This window comes from Malus sylvestris, chromosome 2 (genome assembly GCF_916048215.2).
Source record: "Malus sylvestris chromosome 2, drMalSylv7.2, whole genome shotgun sequence".
In the NCBI taxonomy this organism is placed as follows: domain Eukaryota; kingdom Viridiplantae; phylum Streptophyta; class Magnoliopsida; order Rosales; family Rosaceae; genus Malus; species Malus sylvestris.
In genome coordinates this window covers 15,178,757-15,193,511 of record NC_062261.1, presented here as the reverse complement: position 1 = coordinate 15,193,511, position 14,755 = coordinate 15,178,757, and the positions used below count along the sequence as shown (strand labels likewise).

At 39.7% G+C, this 14,755-nt stretch overlaps 2 protein-coding genes and 1 pseudogene across 2 annotated transcripts; 1 reads left to right on the top strand and 2 right to left on the bottom strand.

Moving 5' to 3' along the window:
- Nucleotides 1-282: 282 nt before the first annotated feature.
- Nucleotides 283-4,377, bottom strand: LOC126598590 (FRIGIDA-like protein 3). Its single transcript, XM_050264967.1, has 5 exons — nt 4,059-4,377; nt 3,887-3,958; nt 1,499-2,559; nt 1,102-1,271; nt 283-1,008 (listed from the first exon to the last, which is right to left on the bottom strand). Exons 3-5 carry the CDS (start codon nt 2,538-2,540, stop codon nt 508-510), a joined length of 1,713 nt encoding a protein of 570 aa, XP_050120924.1. The 5' UTR covers nt 2,541-2,559; nt 3,887-3,958; nt 4,059-4,377; the 3' UTR covers nt 283-507.
- A 1,015-nt stretch (nt 4,378-5,392) lies between these two features.
- On the top strand, nt 5,393-8,521 carry LOC126601556 (serpin-ZX-like; annotated as a pseudogene).
- A 100-nt stretch (nt 8,522-8,621) lies between these two features.
- On the bottom strand, nt 8,622-12,071 carry LOC126603982 (metal transporter Nramp3-like). The gene is made up of 4 exons (XM_050271024.1): nt 11,349-12,071; nt 10,687-10,823; nt 9,906-10,558; nt 8,622-9,048 (listed from the first exon to the last, which is right to left on the bottom strand). Exons 1-4 carry the CDS (start codon nt 11,873-11,875, stop codon nt 8,842-8,844), a joined length of 1,524 nt encoding a protein of 507 aa, XP_050126981.1. The 5' UTR covers nt 11,876-12,071; the 3' UTR covers nt 8,622-8,841.
- Between the last annotated feature and the right edge of the window lie 2,684 nt (nt 12,072-14,755).

Below are 14,755 nucleotides of genomic sequence, written 5' to 3'. Positions count from 1 at the left end.
TCCATAATTTCTCTTTTTCATCGACTTTTTTTTTTTTTTTTTTTTCAAATAATTCAAACATAAAAAGTTAAATCTTTCAAAATTATCTTACTTTTTATTCAAGCGATATTTTACTAATAGTTTAGTTTAAATTATAAGATGGTCAGATATCAGATTTTAATTGTTGATCTGATTAAATTCAAATATAAACGACATAGCAAACATATATTAATTGATCATTTTGGGGCATATCTCTTTTATAAAAAAGTTTTCTATGCTTAACCGTTACGGAGGAACAACTCCTTGCACGTAAATAATCTATGTTATTGTTGACAAAGAGACTTGTACGTTGACAAAGAGCAAAAATTTTCAGTACAATGCTTTTCTGTCATGGAGATCTTCATAGCCTCTTTAACTAGAAAAGTTAATTCCTACAAATTTCTCACCAGCTGGTATCGCAGCCAAAACAAAATATTCTTTCAGATTCCGAGCAGCCAATATATCTGCAAGGCACATCAAAATACAAGGCTACATGTACGGCTGGTGTTGAGACTGCATTCCACTGCCAGCGTAACCGCCATAATTGGATGGAGTAGCATTATACGGGGCTGGTTTGACTCTGTCGTCTTGGGGATAGTAATATAACCTTTGATCATTAGCTTGTGGAACATAAGCAGCCTGGCTGGGAACTTGGTAATCGTATGCGAGTGGACGCTGAGCATACCTCTCCAATATCCCACCATATCCCGCCCTATCACCAAACACAGGTTGCCCGTGCCTAGCAGCAGCCGGGGCAGAGGTTGCAGCAACACCTGGGCCACGGTAACCACGCCATCTTCCACTGATTTTTTGCTTCTTTTGCTGTTGACGTTTAGATTCATTACTTCTCTTCTTATCAGCTTTGGATCGCTCTAGTTGATGAACCCTTTTCTGTAGCGGATCAAGGGGGTAGTCAGCCTCAAGCTTGAACTCTTGCACGCACCTTATTACAGCCTTCAGTGCAGCAAGCTCTTTTGCATTAACATCATCCTACATTTTATTGAAACAAAAACAAAACAAAAAATCATCAGAAAAGTTCTTTTTTACTGAAATGGTTCGAGTCTCTGGCTGACTAAAATATACCTGTGCACCAGTACCATCTCCTGTGTTGTCCCCTTGTGAATTTCTCCTCAAGTCTTTCAAGTACGTCTTTAGAAGTGGCACAAGGGGATAACTTTCAGTAAGCTGGAAGACATGAATAAACCGTACAGCATCAATTTGTTTCCCACCGCTGACCATTGATTCAACAAGACCTGCAAGAAACTATAGCGCTTTAGAATAATCTGCTCCTAAAATCCAAAGGACCCATCTTACCAGAGAAGAATTATCACTACGCAGCAAAATGAATGTTGCATCTATCCCTACTTCTAAACTAACATGATTTATTATCAAGGCCGAAAGGAATATAGCATAAGGGACATCTTAAACAGAGCTTTAGCCCCCAGAGCGCATCAGGTCAGTTAGTTAAAAGATGACCAACCTGGCATTTTGTGTGTTAAACCAAGAGAGCGGCAGAGCTCAGGTGTCTGCCTGCGGTGAGTAACTGCAAGAACAAACTTGCAGAGTTCGTCTTCATCAAACTCAGAAGTAATCCTAAAAGTAGCGAGGAGCTGCAAGAATGCCTCTGCTTCCAATGAAATTCCATTGGCAGCATCAGTGCCGGCACTAGCCAACTTAGGCTTCCACTCATCAGCAATTGCTTTGGCTTGCTGCTTGGTGTCAGGGTTCAAAAGGTGATCAGCACCTGGGTCAACCTTTTCCAATAAGGCAGTCATGGCTTCCATAAACATTAGACAGGATCTGCGCATGCCCTGAAGGGCAGCATCCTTCTTACCCTCTGGTTGGTTAGTCTCATCCAGAGGGTAAAACCCCTCCAGTGAATCCAGCACCAATCGTGCTGGTTCACCTGCACTTTCTAGTGCAACAGAAAGTTCCTCACGAATAACATTTAGTTTTTTATAATTCTCAGTAGCATAATTCAGAAGCCCTTTTGCATCCATCTGCTCACAAAATTTCATCAGTGCTGGGCGTGGCTTAACCTCAGAAGCCATACCCTCAGCATTATCACCTGTTTTATGAGGAAAATCCTCCTCTGATGAATTTGTATCACCAAGAGAGCTGCTTACCTTGCTGTTTTTGTTATCCCCATCATCCACAGGTTTTGAAGTTGTTGGCTGGTGAATGACTCGTGCCTCAAAAATAGCAGCAACAGCTGCATCTTTTAGCTCCTGCATTCGATCCAAAAGGTCTTGCTCTTTAGCAATAACAGCTGCCTCTCTCTCCGCAAGTGAAGCACAGGTTTCAGCTTCCTGCTCCGCAAATTTCTTCTCCTTGGCTTCAAGCTCTTCAAAATTCTTCCTCAGTGTTGTCTCAAGGTTGCGGAAATGCTCTTCAATTTCTTCCCACTGAACCTGGTCCTCAGAAGTATCATTGTGTGCATTTAGTTCCAGTAATGCGTCACCAAGCTGATCGATTAGAGAGCTTGGTGCATCACTTTCCAGAACTTGTTCCACATCAACCATGGTTAATGCAAATCTACACCTGTTTCACGAGAGACAATGAAAAAAAGAAAACATAAGCAACACTAAAGTGAAAGAGCACTCTCGTCAGGAGAACATGCAGAAATGCTCTCCTATGGCCCTAACAATAAAAACCAGACAATCCTTATAGTGAAATTAACCCTGCTGGGAGTAATGGAGTATCAATGACTCAAGCAGACATAAAACCCTGTAAAATCTCCGGGTGCATCAGGGTATCAATTATTAGCAATATTTCTGATATTGAATTGAAAAACCGAATACACAAATAGTTAATTGCTTCGCATTCAAATTTCAAGATGCTCTCAGTCAAGGCATAGCAAGAAATATCAACACTTCGTGTTTACATTTTCTGATAAGAGCAGCCAAAACAAATAAAACTTTCATGGTCCAATCATCTCAATATTATCCCCTTATTTCAAATTGATTACAATAAGAACCCAAAAATAGCGTCCAACTCCAAACCCAGTAATGTAATTACAAAACCCAGGAATTAAAAATTGAACAAAAAAATATATTTTGCATTCAACCGCATGTACAAATTACAAACTAACATCATAAATTATACTAAATTAAATAAGCATCACGAGAGAGAGAGAGAGAGAGAGAAGAGAAGAGAAGAGAAATGTATACAAACCCTAAAAAATGACACAGTCCAAGGTCCAAGGCACAGAAGCCGGAAACTGAATTGAAACCCTAATTCGAGTGTTTGAATTGGGGAAATAGGCACTGAGTGAACTCGCACTTACTTTTAGCAATGGACACAAACGAATCCTAAACAATCTATACAAAATTCTGGTTCAGGCCAGCTGGATGCAAATATCTCACAAGATATTTCTTCTGGAGGTTCACTAGTATCTGATGGAGTTGCACCAGGTGCTTCTAAGGGCACCCCTGAACAGAAAACAACGCGAGCATCTAGCAAGCCAACGGGTAAACAGAGCGCTAAGAAGGGAAGTGTGCAAGCAAGAACTCCTATGAGACAATCAGAGAGGGGACAGATCAAGCAGTGTGTCCCAAAACCAATCTAGAATTTTCCAGATTGTGCAGCCTAGTGAGACAAAGTCCTATGGGCATGTGGATGGTTCTGTAAAACCATGAAAATTCCATACTTGGGACCGAGGCTGACTCTCGTCCCTCGAAATTTCATTGTTCCACTCCCTTCGCACAGGGTACACAACTATCGGAAACAGAACTTATTCCTAATATTTTGTTTGAGTCGAATCAAAGCATGCAAACAAGATACAAATTTTATTCCTAAAAGTTTCGTTTTCCTCGAATTTTCTCGGAAACCAAACAAGTCGAAAAAGGAAGGAACAGCTAAAACGTACCTGAGAATGATTCACACAGAGTGCCTAAACAGGTCTGAGACGGAGAGGAAGCGAGCTCACAGGTCGCGACTCCTGAGAGTGATCATTGCAATAGAATCAGATGATCAAAATCTGCTCGAATTGCATAGAATCAGATAGAATTGCAGAGAACGTGTGGAGAGAAGAGACTCACCTGGAATTGCAGGTGGAATTTGATCCCCACGAATCGATGTCGAGCTTTAATCCCCACGAATCGAGCTTTGAACAGAGAATCGAGCTTTAACTGTCGAGAGAAGACACGGCGAGGTCGACGTCGAGGACTCGAGGGGAAGAGGAAGCCCGCGGGGTTAGGCGAGACGGCGTGGGGTGAGGGGAGCGAGTGAGCACGCAGCGAGGCGGGGATTAGGGACTAGGGCTAAATGAAATACAAAACTGCGTCCTCTTACACGATTTCGGTTCGGTCCACTTCGGTTAGGTTTCTCAACTCTTAAAATCAAAACCAAACTTACCGAAATCGGTTAGGTTCGATTTTCTAATTCGGTTTGATTTTTTTTCTATTATTGATTTTTCGGCTTTGGTTTGGTGTTCGGTTTGAACCCACCCCTACTGGCCCTGTTTCTTCTCCAAAATATTTAAACCCGCTCCATACTCATCCCGACCCTCAAGCTCAAGGCCCGTTTGCCCACCCTAGTTGCAAATTTTTTCTTTATCAAATGATATATTTGTTAAATTAGATGTTAGATTAAAAACTAACAGAATTTGAACTCACGTCGTGCTGCAAAGACAACATTTCTCTCCACCACTGTGGTAGAGGACCACTTGCCACCCTAGTAACAAACTTACTTGAGACAAATCTAAAATTATTGAAACAGTCACTTGTAGTGAAGAAAATAAACGAACACTATTTTGCAAAGAAACACTAAAATGGCCATCATTTAATTTAACAGTCATATAATTTCCGTTTCAAATTAGGCTGATTTTTGGTAGACAAAATAGTAAAAGAAAGATCGAAAAGATAAATGGTTGAATCGTTAAAATACATTATGAAGTGAATCAGAAATGAAACTTTATACACCTTAAAGTCATAAGATAAGACAAAAAGAAAGTTTTTTCTTGTATTCATTATGTCTGACATTGAATTGAGCAACAAAATGTATGCTCAAAAATGCGTGTATGTTTTATTGTTTTGTTTATCATAGAAAGATATTATTGATTTTTTTTTCTTTTGTTTTTGTTTTTTTTTTGTCAAAAAGAAAGATTAATTGTTAGTTTACAAACAATTCGCAGCAGAGAATCCTGTGAGCCAAGTCACTGAAAGGCCCAGGTTACGCCATATTTTTAGGGTTTAACGATAGAGAAGGTGTTTCTGTCGTAGAAGTGAACTTGGTGGCAATGGCGTCTCTCGTTTCAATGAAATTGTCTTCCTCCTTCAACAGGCGACCTCTTTCTCCTTCTCGTTTCCCCTCCTCTATTCACAACAACAGCATACGAACTCTTACCACCTCTGCGGCTCCTCGGTCAACGACGATGGAGCTCAAAAAATCCATCAGTAACCAATCGGCTTCGGACTAAGAATGACGAAGCAGTTGTTTCTCAACCAAGGGGCCAAAGAGAGGAACATGGTGTACTCGCCGCTTTCAATCCACGTCATGCTGAGTCTGATCGCGGCCGGTACAAAGGATCCCGCCGAGAAAGTGTTGCTCTCTTTCCTCAATGCCTAGTCCACCGCCGACCTCAACTCCTTTGCCTCTGATATCGTCCCTCTTGTATTTGCCGACGGGTCTCCCAGTGGCGGGCCTTGTTTGTCCTTCGCCAATGGCCTCTGGTTTGACAAGTCGCTCCCTCTCTGTCTTGTTTCAAAGAGGTGATGGACAATTTTTACAAGCGGCTTGAAAGGAAGTCGATTTCCAGACCAAGGCCTGAGAAGTGAGAGTTGAAGTGAATTCGTGGGGGCCGGAAACGAGACGCGAGGCTTGATCAAAGAGGTTCTTTCTCCTGGGTCGGTTAACAGCATAACAAAGGCTCATCAATTTGCGAATGCATTGTACTTTTAATGCATTGAAAACGAGGAAGTGTGCCTTTCACCTTCTCAATGGCAGATCATCAGTTAAGGCACCCTCCATGACCAGCTACGAGGGCCAATATGTCGAAGGCCTTGACAGCTTCAAGACCTTAAAGCTTCTGTTGAGAGTTGTCCCACATCGATGAGGGACAAGGTTTGCTACGTGCTTATATGATCTTGGGCTACTCCTCATATTGCCAATTAATTTTATGGTGGAACCTCAATTTCATTAGCTCCGATACAAAAAAGGAAAATGTGAGAAAGCAGAGTTTCTCCATGTGCTTGTTTCTTCCAGATGAAAATGGCAGGCTGCCCGCTCTGGTTGATAGGGTTTTTTCCGAGCCCGGCTTCTTGGATCGCCATGTTACAAGCCGGAAAGTTGAAGTGGGCGACTTCAGAATTCCAAAGTTTAAGATTCTTTCCAGTTTTGAAGCTTATGAAATTCTTAAGGAATTAGGATTGTTGCTGCCTTTCAATGTTGATCCATATAAGACCATCTCCAACCCTGCCCTATAACCTAAAATTTCCCCTTTTTTTCTCCCCAAAATCCACTCTAACCCATGACCCAAAATTAACCTAAAACCTAAAACTCATTTGAGGGTCAAATACCAGCCCAGTTTTAGGCCACAAAGCAAAATAGGCCCCATCAACTGAGACTGAAACCGGGGCTGTGAAGCCCAGTTCCCTTTCCCAACTTGCCTACGCGCTTCACGCGCTAGGCATTTTCAGAAACCCAACCGGCCCACGTGGGGGTGTTCCCCTGCCTGTCAGGCGCTGTCTGGGTAATAAGTAGCCCAACGGCTACTTTTTGTAATCTAACGGCTAGGTTTAAATGGGCCGTTGGTTAATCCAACGGTCCAGGTTCAAATTTAATTTTTTTTAGTTTTATATTTATTTATTTATTGAATTCAACGGTTTAGATCGAATATAATCAAATCTAACGGTAAAAAAAAATATCTAACGGTCCAAATTTAAATCCAACGGCTAAAATAATTAAAAAAAATTATTTAACTTAAAATTCAACCAAAAACTCTATAAATACCTATGTATTTGTTCAAACATCCACACAAAACTCATTTTTCTCCTACAATTCTTCCAATTTTTTTTTCTACCATTTCTTCTCATTTCCAAAATTTTCAAGATGGCAAAAGAGCATGTTAGAGGTCGTAATTGGACCTTTGATGAAGATATTGCTTTATGTTTGGCATGGATTTCTGTTAGTGAAGATGGTGCCGTCGGCACCAATCAAAATAGAAAAGATTTGTGGGGTAAAATCGTTGATAAGTTCCATGAAAACTCCAACGCCGGTCGAAGGGAAGTTGGTGGTGTTTATGATCGGTGGAAGATTATCAACAAAGCGTGCACTTTGTGGAAGGGAAGCTTGGAGAGAGCCATGGTTGACATGCCTAGTGGAAGGGGCGCCTCAGAAATTGTGAGTTTCTTTGTTGATATTTTACTTGTCATGTACATAATAGTATTTTGCAACTAATTATTTTTATGTATTTGTTGCATAGGGTGACAAAGCAATGACAATTTACAAAACAAGAACTACACCAAAAAATCAAGCTTTTAAGTTGCATCATGCTTGGAACATCCTCAAGGATTGTCCGAGGTGGAGAACTGATGCAAATCAACAATGTGGAAGATTATTTCATAATGAAGCCCCACCCCCAAATGATGTCAATGAAGGTGTGAATTTTGCCGACAATGAAGGTATCGACCAAATTAGCCCAACTTCTTCTTTGCCAAGGCCCTCGGGTAGAAATAAGCAAAAGGAAACAAAGAGAAAAAGGAAGTCCCAAGATCCGATACATGCACAATTTGTTAGCGAAATGGCAAGAATGAACGAAAACCAGTGTCATCGGCAAGAAGAATCGGCCCAAAGGTTTTTGGCCATGAAGCAAGAAGGGGATAGGGAGCAAGAAAGGTACGAAACTAATTTGATAATGGAGGACCTCGATAAATACACTCTAGAGAGGAAGAGATACTTACGTGGTAAGCAAAAAGAAATTTTACGAAGGAATGCCACAAGAAGTATATTTCAAGATGATGATTCATCTCAAGACTATCACCCAAGTCCACCACCAAGTCAAGATGATGGATATCATTATTAGGATTATGTAGTCTATGAGTTTTCGATTGTATTAAGTTTATGTGGTTTATTAATTGTCTTTTTTTTTTTTTTAAGTTTATGTGGTTTATCATGATTTTCATGTATTGATTTAGTGATTTTTCAAAATTTATCGGAATTTAAATATTTTTAGGTTAAAATGTTCATAAAATTAATTTAGGATAGTCTACATAATTTTTTTTTTTAAAAAAAATTGATTTTAAAAAAAATAGCCTTAATTCATTTTTTGATAATCTGGGGCTCAAATTTTAGGCCAAAAGGGTTGGAGTAGAAAAGCTGTTTCTGGGCTAAAACCTAAATTTTCTGAGCTAAATATTTTTAGGTTTTAGGTCAGGGTTGGAGATGGTCTAAAGGAGGTAAATTGACAGAGATGGTGTACTCGCCTCCGGGTGAGGTCCCTTTTGTTTCTAGTATATTTCAAAAATCCTTCATCGAAGGTAACAAACAAGGATTGCTTTTATAATTCAAAAGCACTTTTAAATTTCTCCACCAAATGGAGGCGGAAATGCTTTTGATTATCTGAAAACGCTATTACCTTTCCAAATGCAATCTCAAACTCAGCATGTCCTTAACTATGGCTTGAAATAAGGAGAAAACCAATGAAGTACATAGTATTATTACATGGCTAATTCCAATATCGTTCCAAGCTAACTTAATACAACGTTGCAGCTACAGAACTATGCTACTACACGTATATGCAGTCCGACAACCATTGAGGATGCGGCGATTACAAATACAGCATGATTCTCTTGCAATTTCAGTCAGCATTGGTGATTACTTAGCTCACTGTACCATCGATCTCTTTGATCCGCACCAGCTTGAAAAGTTGATCCCCCGCAAAACAAGGTAAACTATAAATGCTACATACCCTGAGGTAAAAGCAGACACTCCGACACTAAACAACCAACCAGTTACTTCAGAGGCGAAGAAGTCGAACAGAAGGTATCCATTGATTACCATCACCAGGGCCGCCACAAGCCATGCAACCATCTTCACAGAAAATAAAAAAGATATGAGCATTCTAACTCATACACAATATAATAACGAAAGGCTACCCCTCCCCTTATTAGTGTAAAAATATCGATGCACTAAAAATATATTTATAATAACGAAAGGCAAAGATGAGGGAAGAACAGCTTGAACACATTGTAGGGTAATTAACTTATCAACATTCAATTCATATGGAGACAATGAATAACTAACTTATCAACAGTCAATTCATATGGAGACAATGAAGTTCAATTCAGGGAGATAATTTCTTTTCTCAACCCCCAAAGCAAGGTAAAAAGGACGAAAATAACAACAATCGACCAGGCATTACAGAAAATGAAAAGCTCAAATGCTGGGACAACCACTAAATTAGTCCTCTAAAATGCTATTCTATGATCAAATCTGCAGCAAATAGCCATGAATTATCTTACAATTAGACTATGTGGACCGTCACCATACTGTCCTATTTGTGTATAAGTATATGGTACATTATCGAGTCCTTAGGAGCAGTGAACTCGTTTTTGCGGTTTACTAGTTCATAGGAGAAACTTAGCTCTAAAACTTGGTCTACCTGAAAGAAACTTAGCTGTAATCTATTACACAATAATACATATGTTGTACCAAATCACAAAACAATAATCTCATCAGAAATAAAAGGGAAAAAGAAAAGGCAAAATAAAGCAATTGCGACAACACCAACATATGACATGATTAACCCGCCTACATAACTGACGGCATGTGTGCTCTGCTCACACACATTCTAATTTGATTCATTTGCATCACTACAGAAAGTTGAAATACAAATGCCATTATTGACCTTATGGCCTTACTGCAGAAGAAAGGAAATAACAACATACCTTGAGAACAGGGCCAACTTTAAAAGAACCCATGAGCTGCTCGTTTGACACCAAGAAAAGCAGGGGAATAAGTGCAAAAGGGATCTGAATTGACTGTAACACATTAAGCCACTCATTCAGAACATCCAATGTGTCCTCCGAGGTATCAAATACAAGAGCTACTATTATAGTGGGGATAATTGCACAGCTTCGTGTAATCAATGCCCTCATCCATTTTTTCAATCTCAAGTCTAAGAAACCTCCCATTATAAACTGCCCGGCATAGGTACCTGTAATAGTACTACTCTGGCCAGCTGCCAATAACCCGATACCCCAAATGTACAAAATCGGGAACAACCCGCCACCATACTTTTCTTGGAGATACTGCCCCGCATTTACAAGGCCTATCCTATCTGCTATTTGCGTACCATAAAACCCCTTGGCAAACACAGTGGTAACAAATAGGTTGATGACAAAGGAGATGACAAGAGCGACGGTTGACTCTATGGAGTAGTAATTCAGAGCTTCTTGAACTCGTCCTTTCTTGGTGTGATCAACCTCCCTTGACTGTACTAGAGCTGAGTGCAAAAATACATTGTGAGGCATAATTATGCAACCCACAACTCCAACAGCCTGCTTTATTGTTCGGGAGCTAAGTTTCGGGACAATTATACCTAGAAAGAGGAAAACAAATGACAGTTAATTATACGCAGAGGAACATTGCAGTATGTTTGTTCGAAATTTTGTGGCCTCAAACCACGGAAACTGTTTAAAACGTATAAACTCGGAGTAAGTCGAATACCAATCAGAAGTTCAGTGCCGCTAGGCTTTGCTTCACCGAACATCCACGCAAATGAGAGCGCCATTGTTGCAATTAGAACCGCAAAAACTGCTTCCAGCTTCCTCACTCCGTAGTTCTCGAGAAACAGGAAGATGAAACTGTAACATGGCAACAAAATAAAACAGTTTGAAGTTAACACTGCTATAATAGCTGCAAGTTCTTCAAACCTTGATGTTTGGGTTCAGTTCAAATACAATGTAGGAAAAGCAAGAAACGTCAGGCTTGGACCATCAGAAATTTTAACCTTTTGAACCTCAAAACCAAAAACATTTGTCAGTAACAAATACAGAAATCACAGATTTTCCAGGCAGCCAAAAAGAGTCAACAGACTGACTAAGAACTTCAAAAAATATAGGATAATGCTAGCAAGTCCCGATTTTTAAAACAAATTTACAAACCAAATTATGCGTCACCAGTAGGAAATAAACACATTAATCAACACTTAATAATAATCTAATCATCCACCACCACATCATTTGCTTTACAAATTTGGTTTAACAATCCTGCAAAGTCGTTACGAATTTTCTGAAAATTGGTAAAGAATCAAACTCAATTTCAAAAACCCAGAAAAATTCAAAGAAAACGATCCAAAATCACAAAAAGGGTAAATTCCAAAAGTTTACCAATCCAAAGCTGTTATGACGACTCCAGACCAGAGCGGCAAAGCCCCATTACTCAGAATCTTAATAGCTATCGCACTCCCAATCACCTCCTGTATATCCGCCCCAATCAGCGCCAGCTCCGCCATCACCCACAGCACCATCCTCGCCCACGTCGGGTACTCCTCCCTACACAGCTCCGCCAAGTGTCGCCCAGTCGCCACCCCGAGCCGAGCCGACAGCAGCTGCACCAACAGCCCCATCGCCGTCGCCCACATCAGCAGCCACAGCAGCGAGTTCCCAGCTATAGCCCCCGCCTGAAGATCACCCTCCAAATTCCCCGGGTCCAGAAACGCGATACTCATCAGGAACCCGGGTCCGGTAAACAGCCACAGCTTCTTCCATGAAAACGGCGGCGTTTGGCAGTCGTCGTCTCCGGCCTCGTTGATCCCCACCACGTGGACCTTATCAGCCTCGTCGTAGGCCGCCTCGGGAAGGTCTCGGTCCGAGTCGAGTAAGAGTGGCTTCGAGTGGTCGTGAGTCGAAACCATCGCGCTGTGCGGTGTATGAATTCCCTGCGGGCGGTTGTACGAGTGTCTCCGTGCGCTCGCGGGAAGGTCGCTTGCCTGTTTTTTCTGCTGCTCTGCTTATCTCTTCAACTCAGAAACGAAGCTCTCTGAAAAGTGCCAGTCCCTCTCCTTCCATTCCTCCTCCCTTTTATTTCTTTTGCTTTACACCTTTTTGTTGTAATTTTTTTATGAGACTTTTAATTTATAAATGTTTTGTCCAATTTCTCGGTGGGTTTTGTATTTCCAAAATTAGTTTTTTATTTACGAACGATAATGTGCCAGGTGGATTTGGAGATGATCTGCAGACCCTGTGATGGCACACGTCGTGATGCTTTCTTATGCTCTGCTTGCCTAGGATTAATTTTGCTTACACTCGCTTAATTAATTATCAACATAATGTCGACATTTCTTTTGAGTAAGAATAGATCATCTTCAATGAAAATGTCAAATTATAACAGTTATATTACAATTGATCATTGATGAGGCAATATGAAGTCTTGTCAATTTTGACACCTAATCACAAAGGCTTCAAATCCAGTTAGCAAAATGACATTTGTTTGAAAGGATTTTTTATGTTAAGCTTGCACAATGAAGTCTCCATTAGGTTTTGAAATCTCATTCGGAAATGCTCTAATGTTTCATTAAAAAAATTGTCCTCTCTCTCTTTCCTCTTCCCAAACCCTAAATCTACAACTTCTAAGCCACCGGCCCCTTGCTTTGGCTTGGAATCGGTGGCAACCTCTCTCTCCATTTTTTCTAGCCTTCCTCCATTATTTTCTCATAGATGGTTGCTTGTTTATTTCCTGTCTTAGTATTTTCATCAATAAGTGCCTCGTTGGTGAGGTTATTTGTGAGTCTTTCTTTGTGAGTATTTTAATTTTGTGTTAGTGTGTTATTGGCTCATATGGGTCTACTTTGTTGGAATCAGTATCTTTGTTGATGGTGTTGGACACAAAATTCATTATGATATGGACACTAGTTGGTTCGTTGTTAGTTCCTCTTCAAAGTCAGCGCTACTCGTTGTCAAAAGGTGTCTTCATGTTCATTATATTCAAGGCTTTGTACGTAGAAGTTTTCCTAAAAAATGGAGTTTTTATGGGGCCATCTCAGTCCTCTGAATTTGGGTTTGGGTGATTTCAAGACTTGGATACCTTCCTTTGCTTATTCTCAAGCATGTCTCGCCCTCAAATCCACTGGTACAGTGGCAATTAATTTGGTCAAATTGACCTTTTATTTTATGTTAAAGTTTTTTTTTAGGTTGAATCTTCTCTTTAATATTGTATCAATTCTTAATTTTATAATAAAACACCTATCGTTTTGTAAAAAACAAGAAAAACAAAATGTAAGTTCTAATCAATTTATGCCGTTCCATCAAGAGAAACTTATGTACTCATATTTGGTAAGAATGTCTAAAGTTTGGATTATACACGTGACAGTTATTTGAAACACTATAAGTATTTTCTTTATACTCTTACCAAAATATGAAAGTGACCAAATTTTTAAATAGATTACATTTCATAGTAAGAACCAATAGTAACGTTAAATTACAGAGTAACAAGTCACATTGACGATATATAATAATTACAGAATATTTAGAAACTCCAAAATATGGCCCATATCTCCACGTGTCGACAAAATGGCAACTGCCATAACACCAAGAGAATTATCTTTAAACTCCATGAAGCATCCACTTCAATACACCTCACTCACACTCGCAGCTCCGTGACTCTACAAATTCTTCGGTGGGACCCCACAAGATAGTGACATGGCCACACTTATCTAAAAAATTATCTGTAATAAAAGGATAATGATAAGCACGTCAAATTTTTAAACAAAATTAAACTAAATATTGTAATTATTCATAATTAAATTATTACTTAAATATTAATTAATATGCATATTTTTTATTTATAACACGTTATTTGATTTTTAAATTTAATTTAAAATTTTAATATCTCAATCATTATTTGTAATAAAAGTAAACTCGACCAATAAACACCACGTGTGATCAGTAATGACGGGGACGGCCGTTAAGGTACATTGGGAGTGCTGGAAGCGTGTGGTGTAACGTTTTTGGACAAGGATGGGCTTGTGGATGCACGGGTTTGTGTGCTGCTTCCTGTGACCGCTTTACGACAAAACCAAACCCGCCAACTTTGAAATTCTCCCGGCAGTTATGTTTTTAACTAATTTCCCGTGCATTAAATCTTTGGTTGCCAAGTACATGATGCAAGCAGCACGTGGATGGAAATAGCTCGCAAAGCAACTTTAGAGCAAGTCCACCGGGGCTTGCTTTGCCCAGCCCCCAGCACAAAAAACAACCTGATCCTCAGTCAAATTGCTCCAGCCCACAAAGTTGCCTGGCACCCAGACCATGCCAGGCAACAGACCAGCCCAATTTTGACTAACCCAAGAGCCAGCCTATTTGGCTGGCGCGTGCACAACACTCGCGCCCAGGGCGAGTAGTCGACAAGAATGCAGAGGGCTGTCAGCCCACTTGTGCGCCAGATTCCATGAGTGACGCGGCACGCTCATAGTCGTTGGATTTCCAACGGCTAGTTTTTATAGACCGTTGGATTTCCAATGGTAAAAAAAATTTAAATTTGAGTTTTAAAATGGACCGTCCGATCACAGATCAACGGTCCAGATTAATTAACTTAATTAAAATTTATTAAAAAATACAGAAAATTTATTAAAAAATACATAAACTCTTTTAAAAAATTCTTATTTTTTTCTATAGTTTATTTGATGAGTTTATGTAATTTTATTTTAGTGTGTTTTTTTTAAGTTTATTTGAAAATTTATCCGAAATTGGTTAAAAATCTTATCCAAAAAAAACTTAAAAAAAAAAACACACCAAAT